We start from the raw sequence: 12,824 nt of genomic DNA, 5'->3' as shown, positions 1-12,824 counted from the left end.
TCAGGGAAGCTCATCTGCGTGCTCGTCGTCCTCACCAGGGTATTGACCTGACTGCAGATCAGCGTCGTAACCGACTTCAGTGTGCAAATTCTCACCTTCGATGGCCACTGGCACGCTGGAGAAGTGTGCTCTTCACGGATGAATTCCGGTTTCAACTGTACCGGGAAGATGGCAGACAGTGTATGGCGTTGTGTGGGGTCGAACTGTTTGCTGATGTCAACGTTGTGAACAGAGTGCCCCATGGTGGCGGTGGGGTTATGGTATGGGCAGGCATAAGCTACGGACAATGGACACAATTGCATGTTATTGATGGCGATTTGAATGCACAGAGATACCGTGATGAGATCCTGAGGCCCATTGTCGTGCCATTCATCACCTCATGTTTCAGCATGATAATGCACGGCCCCATGTCGCCAGGATCTGCGCACAATTCCTGGAAGCTGAAAATGTCCCAGTTCTTCCATGGCCTGCATACTCACCAGACATGTCACCCATTGAGCATGTTTGGGATGCTTAGGATTGACGTGTATGAGAGCGTGTTCCAGTTCCCGCCAATATCCAGCAACTTCGCAAAGCCATTGAAGAGGAGTGGGACAACATTCCACAGGCCACAATCAACAGCCTGATCAACTCTATGCAAAGGAGATGTCGCGCTGCATAATGCAAATGGTGGTCACACCAGATACTGACTGGTTTTCTGATCCACGCCCTACTTTTTTTTTTTTTAAGGTATCTGTGACCAACCGATGCATGTCTGTATTCCCAGTCTTGAAATCCATAGATTAGGGCCTAATGAATTTATTTAAATTGACTGATTTCCTTATATGAACTGTAACTAAGTAAAATCTTTGAAATTGTTGCATGTTGCGTTTATATTTTTGTTCAGTGTAGAACATAATGTAGAAATGTATCCTTATGGTTTCCACGGCCTAAGAAGAGCGCTGGATTTAAAGTTCATTTTCATGTCTTTCATTAGTGGCTTCATCATTCCTGATACACACCAACATAGAAAAGCTTAAATTTTCTCAGTGCAGCACTAGAGAGAGTCCACAAGCCATTTTAGGTTGTGTCATCCATCCTGTGTAGCTAGAAATGAAGCATTGGGTAAGCCAAATGGAATTAGTGACATGCCCTTCTGTTCCCCTCCCTCCCTCTGTTGATGTCTTATTGTGTGTCCTGGGCAACAGCACTTTGGAGTTGTAGTGCTTTAGTTTATTTAGGCCAGTGTGAGAGCCCTAATGTGGCTGTTTTGTTTTCATAGACACCAGGCATGTGGATAATCTGATTTATGCCATATAACCTAGCGTCCCGGGCTGGCCAGCCAGCTGTTAGACATCATCACAGCAATGAGGGTGACAGGAAATCTGCCATAGTGCCCTTATTGGTCAATTGTAGGGGATAAAAACAGATTAATATGGTTTGTTAGAGCCATTTTATATGAAAGAAAATGTAAAGAAGATATTTTGGTTTATTTGTTATTGAATATAAACGTATAGAAATTGTGTAGAAATGCTTATTATTTTATAGAATTGTATGGAAACTGAGCTTTATGCTAATTATGTATATTGATATCCTTTTATGGTATACTGACACATGGTGGTCACGTGTGGTTTACCTATAGAATAGCATAAAGCAGTGTTTCCCAAACTCGATCCTAGGGACCCAAGGGGTGCACATTTAGTTTTTTGCCTTAACACTACACAGCTGATTCAAATTATAAAAATTTGATTAGTTTATTATTTGAATCAGCTGTGTAGTGCTAGGGCAAAAACCAAAACGTGCACCCCTTGGGATCCCGAGGACCGAGTTTGGGAAACCCTGGCATATTATGGTTAAGATGGCGTCATTAGTTGAACTCATTAGGACAGGTGATGGACCTGATAGAAGACTCATTGTAGAGTAACACTTTTCTACCTTTTTCTTTTGGATTACATTTTCCTGTTGTTACTTATCATGTAGTACTTTGGGATTTTACCTTTTTACCATTTATCACTTCGAACCTGTCAAACCTTGTCTGGATTACAATGCTTTCTTTTACCACTTACCAACCTGGAATCTGTGTTGCAATCAATGAACATTTGTGAGCAATAAATATCATTTAACTACATCAGCAACCTTTCAGCTCGTACAGTGAGGGAAAAAAGTATTTGATCCCCTGCTGATTTTGTATGTTTGCCCACTGACAAAGACATGATCAGTCTATAATTTTAATGGTAGGTTTATTTGAACAGTGAGAGACAGAATAACAACAAAAAAATCCAGAAAAACGCATGTCAAAAATGTTATAAATTGATTTGCATTTTAATGAGGGAAATAAGTATTTGACCCCTCTGCAAAACATGACTTAGTACTTGGTGGCAAAACCCTTGTTGGCAATCACAGAGGACAGACGTTTCTTGTAGTTTCCCACCAGGTTTGCACACATCTCAGGAGGGATTTTGTTCCACTCCTCTTTGCAGATCTTCTCCAAGTCATTAAGGTTTCAAGGCTGACGTTTGGCAACTCAAACCTTCAGCTCCCTCCACAGATTGGGATGGGATTAAGGTCTGGAGACTGGCTAGGCCACTCCAGGACCTTAATGTGCTTCTTCTTGAGCCACTCCTTTGTTGCCTTGGCCGTGTGTTTTGGGTCATTGTCATGCTGGAATACCCATCCACGACCCATTTTCAATGCCCTGGCTGAGGGAAGGAGGTTCTCACCCAAGATTTGACAGTACATGGCCCCGTCCATCGTCCCTTTGATGCGGTGAAGTTGTCCTGTCCCCTTAGCAGAAAAACACCCCCAAAGCATCATGTTTCCACCACCATGTTTGACGGTGGGGATGGTGTTCTTGGTGTCATAGGCAGCATTCCTCCTCCTCCAAACACGGCGAGTTGAGTTGATGCCAAAGAGCTCGATTTTGGTCTCATCTGACCACAACACTTTCACCCAGTTCTCCTCTGAATCATTCAGATGTTCATTGGCAAACTTCAGACGGCCCTGTATATGTGCTTTCTTGAGCAGGGGGACCTTGCGGGTGCTGCAGGATTTCAGTCCTTCACGGCGTAGTGTGTTACCAATTGTTTTCTTGGTGACTATGGTCCCAGCTGCCTTGAGATCATTGACAAGATCCTCCCGTGTAGTTCTGGGCTGATTCCTCACCGTTCTCATGATCATTGCAACTCCACGAGGTGAGATTTTGCATGGAGCCCCAGGCCGAGGGAGATTGACAGTTCTTTGGTCTTGGCCATGGTGGAGAGTTTGGAATCTGATTGATTGATTGCTTCTGTGGACAGGTGTCTTTTATAAAGGTAACAAACTGATATTAGGAGCACTCCCTTTAAGAGTGTGCTCCTAATCTCAGCTCGTTACCTGTATAAAAGACACCTGGGAGCCAGAAATCTTTCTGATTGAGAGGGGGTCAAATACTTATTTCCCTCATTAAAATGCAAATCAATTTATAACATTTTTGACATGTGTTTTTCTGGATTTTGTTGTTGTTATTCTGTCTCTCACTGTTCAAATAATCCTACCATTAAAATGATAGACTGATCATTTCTTTGTCAATGGGCAAACGTACAAAATCAGCAGGGGATCAAATACTTTTTTCCCTCACTGTATATGGAAACGCGTATGGAACCAACCTGTATTTTGGTGTCTATAGAAGTGGCCTTTTAGAATCTAGGGACCACCACTAATGGATCAGCCATGATAATGTATGTATGCATTCAAGCAGGACAGCAGCAAGTACTGTATGACCAAATACTGTAGATGGAAGGTTATCAGTTTGTCTCAATGTTCTGCTCTGGAGAGATGAGTCATCATAAACTCAGCAGGCCAGTGATGTTGTTTGAAAAGTGTTTCCTCCCTTTAGTGAAGATTAGGATTACCATGTCCACTCTCATTCTCCTCCCAGGAGGATTATGTATTGTGTATCACATGACCTCGTTTATAACGCCAGGCCCCTCTACCTGCTTTGTCAATGGCTGATTCTTATCAAAGTTATTAAATTATGATGAAACATTTTAGTAGGACAAAATGCACAATGTTATCCCTAATAGTATCCACTGCGACTGTGTTACGCTTTTTTGGAATGTTTCAATGTAAAGCTTTACTTCAAACCCAGACATTATGGTGTTTGCAATAATTCTACCATGACTAAATCTTTCAGTTGCTGCTGTACTAACTCTGTTCCCTCTCTCTGTCCATGTATCTGCTTGCGTGTCTGTTAGTGGCCAGTGAGGCTCCAGTGTCCAGGCCCACTCCTCTGTATGGACAGCCGTCGTGGTGGGGGGAGGATGATGCTGAACACAGTGAAGGACAGCGGCCAGACGAGGACCCTGCAGGTCTGGAACAAACACTACTCTACTATTACTATACTATCAATTCATATGTTTCTCTGGATATGTGAGAGTGAGCGTGTCACTATGAAAGAGGCCTGGCACTTCAATATTGTTATTAGCTGTGCTGACTCATAAAGGTTACACCCATTGTATTTGATTAGAGTGACAAATATAACACTTTGTTATGCATCACACCAAAGGTTTTCAATGCATCCATTGAGAGATGGATGGTGTTTAGCTCAGTAGTGCCTCAGTAGTGACCAGGAGCTGCCAGTGTCACACTAAGCCAGGTTGGTCCAGGGCCATGCCAGGCCAGCGGGCAGTGCCTCGTGATGGATTACCCCTGTAAGCCCAGGGTACAGGGTGGAGGAGGGAGGGTGACTGTTAGCCTCATGCTGCCCACTCTCCTTTGGACTCCAAGCTCCCACAGTTACATTTCTTCACGCCCAGCTGGCCTGGCACCCATTGATTGGCTAATGTATTTGTATGTTTGCTTAGTCAAGCCATCTTGTTATTTGTGGCTCCAGATTTATAGGGAATACTTGGCAGACTGAGTTTTTCCGTGATTTGTTTTCCTTGACTGTTGTAGTATGTCACAGTTGTTATTTCTCCCCAGTAATATTTCATTAGAGTAGTGTCTGTGATTCCTTCCCTTACCCACCTCATACTGCATGTCCTTTGTGCCTGCAGTTGACAATAGGGTTGGGAATTGCCAGGGACCTCACAATACGTTATTATCACGATACTTAGGTGCCATTATGATGTGTACTGCGTTTCTCATGATTCTCACAATTCTGTGTATTGTCGATTCGATATTGCGATTTGATGTTCCAAAAATATTGCTCACTATATGTCTGCTGCAGAGAGACGAGAGAGCATGAGAAAATGAGTTTTGATCAGTCGGGGAAATAAAAGTGCGAGTTTTGGCGCCTACTAGCGCTAGCTAACGCTAATGATTAAAAAAAAATCTATACTTTGAGTCAAATATCGATATGATATCGTCCAAAATAATATTGCTATATGTAACTGTATCGATTCCCCCCCCCCCCCATCACTAGTTTACAGTATTGGTCTATATAGTATTGATCTATATTGTCCTGCTGTCTTCCCCCTGTGTCTGCCCCCACAGAGAATACTAAAGAGAGCTACAGACAGGAGGTCAACGGCTCCCTGTCAGACAGCCAGGCCAAGTCCATCTACTCATACCACAGGGAGCCCAGCTACTTTGAGATCCCCACCAAGGAGTTCCAGCAGCGGGAGCTCCGTGAGGTTCCCACTAAGGACACTGATCCCCCTGCTGTCCCTGTCCCTGTTCTCCCCCCAGCCCCCAACTCCACCCCCACACCCCCTGTGGTGCAGAGCCACGCCTCCTTCACCATCGAGTTTGACGAATGCACGCCGGGCAAAGTCAAGATCAAGGACCATGTGACCAAGTTCTCCTTCCGCCAGCAACGCAAGCTCCCGGGTAAGGAGGCGGTCACCACACCCACTGAGGTGATGTCAGCTGAGAGCAAGGTGGCTGATTGGCTGGTCCAAAGCGACGTGAGCATGATCCGGAGGTGGTCTCGGACAGAGGACATGTTCAGCACCAACAGTGACCTGCCCATCTACAACAAGGCTTCCACAGGTGAGTGACTCAATGATTTATACACTGAATCCAATGTTACTATCCACTGTTACTGTCAGAGCTTTCAAGCTAACATGTTTCTGTATTTATCATCAGGCCATCACCATGAGGATGGGACTCGGGGCAACTCTGAGGATCCTGTTGTGAACGGGAAGCAGGTTATCCAGTCAAAGCCACCGATGGGGCCTCACACGTCTCTACCAACCCAGCTGTCCCCCCCTCGACCCTTCACCCCCCCTGACTCAGAGGAGCTTCTGTCCAGCTCCCCTCCAGAGTCTCACTCCCCTCCTCAGAGCCAGGGCAAAGCAGACCCCAAGAAAGTCTTCGTCATCGAGTTCTTTGATGACAATCCACGCAAGAAGCGTTCACAGACCTTCACCAACAACACAGTCCAGCCCGACAGCCCGGCACTCAGGAACAAGCTGGAGAGGAAGTTGGGCCCCAGCACCCCCACCCAGCAGTATACCATCCCCCTGAAGGGCCCGGGCTCTGGAGGCCCCCAGAGGGCCGGCTCCCTGAGGCGGGAGAAGACGGAAGATCGGATCAATACTAGCTTCTCCTCCCCCTCCTCCTCCATACAGCCCAGGCCCTTTAGAAGTGTGGGCCGCAGGTCCAAACTTTCCCAGGACTTCACTGCTGAGTTCCTGAGGGAGTCCAGACAGGAGACTAGACCAAGCATGAACACAACCTGGGAGAGGAAGACTTCACCTGTGTCTCCTACCACCAGCCCACCACCAACAGAAATGGCAGCAGTGCCCCACTCCCACCAGACCCCACCAAGTCCCCCTCAGCCCCCTGTCCCATACCTGACTCAGACCTCCACCGTCAACCAGCCTGTGCCCCTGAAAGCCCCTCTAATGTCCCTGGCCAACCACACCATGGAGGCCGCACGGAGCCTGGAGGCCGCACGGAGCCTGGAGGCCGCACGGAGCCTGGAGGCCGCACAGAGCCTGGAGGCCACATTTACCATGGAGGTCGGAAGCCCCAGAAGCTTGGGGAACGAGGAGGATGATGCCTTGAGTGAAGCAGGCACCTACACCATTGAGACAGAGGTCCAGGATGAAGAGCTGGTGGAGGCACGCAGCAAGATAAACCAGGCAAGTCTCTTTGCCTTACTCTCTGTAGTAGTCTTATCTCTCCAAGTTTGTTTTAATATCACACCTTGTCATGCTATAAGCTTCAGCCTGAGATAACCTGCCTTGTCAAGTATCCAACAGCCATGCTATCTAACAAAAGCCCCCATGAGCCTCCAGCCCTGTAGCGACAGCATTCACACTCACACATCATGCTTTGTTTCTGACAGGTGTTTGGTGTTGTTGAGGGGCCAGAGCAGCCCAGCCACATTGAAGCAGCAGCATATAAGCCTGTTAAGGCTCAGGACAGGGAGGAGCATAGGGAGAGTAGCTCTGTGGATATAAGTCCAGCTCCAGGGCAAGGACAGAATCTGCTGCAGGTAAACCCCCAGCTGGCCTCAGTGTGGTGACAGATTCCCAGAGTTAACGCAATTTTAAAAAACAATCAATCAGTCAATTAATTAATCAGTCAATCAATTAATCTGCTGGGTCAATAAGCTTTTCGAGTTGGGAAGCACAAATCTGCATGTTTTGGTCTCTTGATTCTCAATGGTTTCTCCTCATCTCCCTCGCAGATATCGTGTAGTCTCTATTGGTTTCTGGGGGTGTTGTTGTTGTAGTTCTTTACTTCCTGCTGGGTTTGGGTGTGACCAACTGGTTTTCTCTGGTGGTGTCCTTGGTTTCTATCTGAGGAATAGGAATGGGTTTGTGGCGGTTGGAATGTTTTTGTTGTCATAAAGTGTCATTTTCAGATATAAAAAATATCCCAACATCCCAAGCTGTAAAAGTGTCTATTCGCCTAATAGATTTTTCAATCATAGAATATAATTTCTTGAACGGGATTGTGTTATTTTTCCTCCTATTGTAAGCGTTATTGTGTTTACTGACTGCTGTTGAGACGTGAATAACTAGAGTGATCCTTCGTGCAGTTGTCTGGTGGCTCTAAGTGGGTGTCTCGCTGGGCCAGCCTGGCAGACAGCTACACAGACTCTGGCCCCACCTCAGGCCTCTTCGACATCCCCTCACAGATTGAGCTGTCAGGAGGAGGTAAGACATGGGAATTTGCACAGAATTTGAAGTTATAGTCCTGATTATCAACTTCATAAAAAATGCATCCTTCTGTTTCCATTCAGTTGGTGGGAGGACCGGCTATCAGGCGATGCTCAGTCGGAATGTCAAAAGTGTGGAATCGAAAGGCCAGAGTTCCAGAACACGGCGGATTCTGCCTCAGGCACCATTGATGGAGAAGAATGAGACTCCAACTCCCAGCATTCTAATCCATCAGGACACTTACTCTACCTATGATATCAGAGAGAAGAGCTCCAGAACCCCCTGCCCACAGGAGGGCCACAACCTGTATGTACAGGACGACCTGGACCCAGACAGCCTGAGTGATGCCAGTAAGTCAGACGACGGCTCCATTGTGGAGCAGAGGACGACGCCCACACCAGAGACAACAGACAAGAGTTTATCTCAGAACAGAGAAGAGGAGAGGCCCAGACTCCCAGCCAAGTCTACATCATTCTACATTGACTCTGAGGAGCGGGGATCCAGACCCAATACGCCCAAGACTGAGAGAAAACAACCACCTCCTCACAATACACCACAGTTCTCTACAGCCACCCTGACCAAACAACGGGGTGGACAGGACTCACAGAAGACTGTGAAGCCCAACTCATCAGCTTCCAACCTGGACTACCAGGGCAGAGTCAGCCCTCAGCCCAAGGAGATCTCAGTGTCTCTGGTCAGGCAGGAGAGCTTCACTAAGGACCAGCCAAGTGATGCTACACAGGTCACCAAACTCCCCCACATCTCCAGCCAGCCTGCTCTGAATGACCCAGACCCTGCTGAGGTGTTCCAGGGTATCTGCAGCCAGGACACCCACTCCTACCTCAAGGAGACTGAGGACGCTCTGGCTGCCCTGGAGGCCAAGCTCCAGGCCCAGACTGACGTAGCTCCCCGCCCCATAGATGACGCTCTGTCTGGTGAGTCTGACATGGACTCAGCCAGCACCGCCAGCCAGCACAGCAACCAAACTGCCCCCAAGACCGGATCCAAGAAGCCCTCTATCACCTGTGGCCTTCAGAGGGAGAGGTCCTCTGCCAGCTCCTTCACCCAGGAGTCCATCCGCCAGCCATCAGCCCATGGTCGCCTGTCAGAGAAGCGGTGGTCTCAGGGAGCGGACAGCAGCAGTAAGCCTGAACCAGGCAGGAGGCTGGGGATGAGACGCAGTGTGGGAAAACATGGCTCCATGGACCTTAGTGATGACCCCCAGAGCTCCAGCTTACCCTACTGGCCTGACACCATCTCCTCAGACCAGGAGGGCTCCCGGCCCACTGCACGCAAGAAGTACACCGCCCCCCTGCAAAAGGAGGATTCTTCTAAGTCCTCCAAAGTGGCCCAGGCCCTGAGCCGCTCCAACAGCATGTATGCCCCAAGGCCTACTAGAGCCTCCATGCTTCGCCGGGCTCGCCTGGGCGAGGCGTCCGACAACGAAGGCACAGAGACGGACAGGATCTCCCAGGAGGCCAGCAGGACCACCAAGGCCTCCCAGGACAGTAAGAAGCAGCTCTCCAGGCTGGACATGCTGGCTCTGCCCCGGAAGAGGACCAGCTCCTTCACCACTCCCAGTGATACAGAGTCCTCCGCACCCAGGACAGGCTTCTCCAACCGCAGCACAGAGTCCAACAGCGGCTCTGGCCGTAAGGCCTCCGTCGCCGGGCCCAGCTCTAAGCCTGCGCTAGGCAGGGCCTCTGGAGCTCCCGGCAAGCCCATCACCCGCTCCAGCAGTGCCAAATACACCAGCAGCACAGCCAGTGAGTTACACACACAGTCTCCTCTTTGTAATGTTATATCATATTTTGCAGTCTCTTGACAAAGAGATCATTACAGGTGGAAAAATATGTCTTAATAAGTGTTTAAATATGTCCCAGCCAATCTTGAAATGCTACAGAAATGTAATGAAACATAAAAATGACAACTTCTGGATTGGAAGCATCACAATTTAGGTCTGCATAAAGGAGGCCAGTCCTATTAATGATCTGGATGAATTGGTTTAAGTGAGTTTGAAACAATTAGTTCAACTAACAAGTTACAAGGGGGCAAGCCGAGGTTGTATTCTTCTGGAGATTGGTTTCATAAGCCATTGTTTAAAGGTCCCTGACCTTTGGCTTTGTAATAAGGACCTTCACTAACAACACTTATGCTGTATTGCTATATAACACCTTCAATAATTTCCTCTAGGGGCAATTTCACGGTAACAGAATGATCATGAGATGCCGATTCTTCACTTTAAAATGTATGCATAACAAAAACCAATGATTGCGAAGTTAAACAAACCATACAACTCTATGCACAAGGATGACTTTTAACAATTTCCACTGAAAGTTTTACAAAAACACATTTAGTTGAAGAACAGTGCAGATGCAAAGTTTGGTAACAGGGGGCCTCCCAAGTGGCGCAGCGGTCTAAGGCACTGCATTGCAGTGCTTGAGGTGTCAATACAGACCCGGGTTCGATCCCAGGCTGTGTCACAGCCAGCCGTGACCGGGAGACCAATGAGTCAGCGCACAATTTGACATAGCTTTTAAAGTGTCAGCATCACTCTACCGTGGAATGTCCTCTAGAATACCTGTGGTGAAAGGTGATACCATCTGCACAATGTTCTCATAATCATTATTTAATGTTCAATCATGATAACATGACTGTCTAGAAAATATTGTGAGAATAAGGTGGGTCAAATGTCGAATAACGTACGTACACTATCCTTTTGAGCGATAATAATTACATTTTTCTTTACTTTGTGACTTCTTCTATGGTCTTCAACAACATTACTATTTTTTACAGTAGCCGTTACTATTGTTGGGTTGAGTGCTCATTTCAGGTTGTGAATGTTTTTGAATAAAATAAAATCCTAATGAATAACATATACAGAAATATTTTGGTTGTGATCTTGCATCAGTACATTTACCATCTGAATGAGCACTTCTACAAAACCCTTCTGTATGGGTCTCTGGGGTATATTTGGGTATTATGGGATATGTGGGGTTTGTAGTTTTTTTGCGGTGTCCTTTTCATGGTGTCTCTCTGTTTTTACCTGCCTTCCTTCTCCTAATCTCAACACCGTTCAAACCAATTCATGGCTCCAAGGCTCCAGACGACGACAGAAAGGCTCTGACTACACCTCCACCTCGGAGGAGGAGTATGACTCTGGTAACCAGAGTACCCCTAAACACAAACGCTCCCAGACCCCCTCAGCCTCCCGCTCCCAGCCCCTCATCCCCCCGCGCCCCAAACCTCACTTAAGAGACTCGGACCAGGAGAGTCACGAGGGAGACGCCTACCAGAACTGGTCCTCCCACAGTGCTGAGATAGCAAAGTGAGTTGAGATAGCAGGTGGACAGCCAGGGCCGGCTCCAGTCATAAGCGGTCGCTTAGGGCCCCAGACCTTTTGTATTTATTTTTAGGATCTCAGTCGACATCTCAACTTACTTTTGAGAGTTAGAATAGTACAATGCACAAGGTGCAAGTTCGAAATTTGGTTGTGCATCAGCATTTTTTCTCTTGTTATGTCAGTCATTAGCAGTCACTCAATGATGACTAGCAATTCTTTGATTGGTAAGTTAGTCTAGCAAGCTAGCTATACCTTTAGTAATCATGGCCAAATACCGACCAGGCACGCAGGGCACGTGCCCAGGGACCCTGACCTCCAGGGGGCCCCCATGGATTTTGTTAGTCACTCTCACTCAGATATAATTAGCATGGCATAAGTCATGGCAAAATGTATAGAATTGCAGGAAATAGGCTGTAAGAATGCGCAAAAAAATCTCTGCCCCATGGCAAAATGTGTAAAACTTGCTTCAGAACTGCAAAACTTCAATTTTTCGCTCTTGGAGGAGTGCCTGAGGTGTCCCTATGTTGGTCTGTTCTCCCCTTCTAGACTGAGTCAGGACCTGGCTAAAGATCTGGCCATCTTGGCCAGGGAGATCCATGACGTGGCTGGTGATGCTGATCCTCAGAGCTCTTCTGGAGTGGCCAACACACCTGCTTCTACCATGACCGCCCGGGACGAGGTATGTGAACCACACTGCCTAGTCACACACTTATGGGCCTAATGAAGAGCTTTTCAATTTAAATATTTTCTTTAGCACCCAATACAGTATATCCTTTCCTGTCTTCACTGATTCATGTTATAATGGCTGGAGAAGACATACACAACCTATAAACCAAGAGTTTTCATTCACTCCATGCTATCAGACAGCACAGTCATCTCCTCAGGCTGCCCAGCCTTCTCAGGTGCAGATTTATCAGTTCACTCTCACAACAACATTTAAATTGGTTGCTCTCACATCTGTGACCAATGCAAAACATTCCACTGTCATTAATGGGGTTATATCCATGGATTCATCTTGATCGCTGTTTCTTACCATATCTGCTACCTTATGATTGGCACATAATAATAACCACCCTTAACTGTTGAGAGTGTCTGGCTCTTGTTGTATTGCAGTTGGTCCATCCTATTCCTAAAGCTGGTGTGAACTACCAGAGAGCTCCCCCTGGTTCACCTGCTACCGGGGACCCCGACCAGACAATGATGAATGACCAGGAACACAACTCTGAGCACAGAGGATGGAACCAGGAAGAGGTTAGACAATAACATTGTTCATGCCGCTTCAATCCATTTTGAGAATTACAATTTTTACAAATAGATTCTCTTGATAAGTTGCTCTTTAGCCCAACTGTGTTCAGCCTTGTCTTTGTGAAGTGGAGAGCTGACTGAATGTATTTGTCTATGATCTCTCT

At 47.0% G+C, this 12,824-nt stretch overlaps 1 protein-coding gene across 1 annotated transcript in view; it reads left to right on the top strand.

Annotated features, from left to right (window-relative positions):
- Window positions 1-12,824, top strand: part of LOC311102618 (centrosomal protein of 170 kDa protein B-like) — a 52,428-nt gene that overhangs the window by 36,247 nt on the left and 3,357 nt on the right. The window contains exons 7-15 of the mRNA XM_084143984.1: window positions 4,212-4,325; window positions 5,452-5,949; window positions 6,046-7,046; window positions 7,253-7,402; window positions 7,952-8,069; window positions 8,156-9,838; window positions 11,172-11,400; window positions 11,962-12,094; window positions 12,529-12,666. Of these exons, the coding sequence (XP_084000110.1) occupies window positions 4,212-4,325; window positions 5,452-5,949; window positions 6,046-7,046; window positions 7,253-7,402; window positions 7,952-8,069; window positions 8,156-9,838; window positions 11,172-11,400; window positions 11,962-12,094; window positions 12,529-12,666 (4,064 nt within the window). The remainder of the gene's footprint in view (window positions 1-4,211; window positions 4,326-5,451; window positions 5,950-6,045; window positions 7,047-7,252; window positions 7,403-7,951; window positions 8,070-8,155; window positions 9,839-11,171; window positions 11,401-11,961; window positions 12,095-12,528; window positions 12,667-12,824) is intronic.

Source organism: Coregonus lavaretus (assembly GCF_964263955.1).
Source record: "Coregonus lavaretus genome assembly, chromosome: 27".
Lineage (NCBI taxonomy): Eukaryota > Metazoa > Chordata > Actinopteri > Salmoniformes > Salmonidae > Coregonus > Coregonus lavaretus.
Note: the sequence above shows the minus strand (reverse complement) of the source record. Positions and strands in the feature narration are given on the sequence as shown.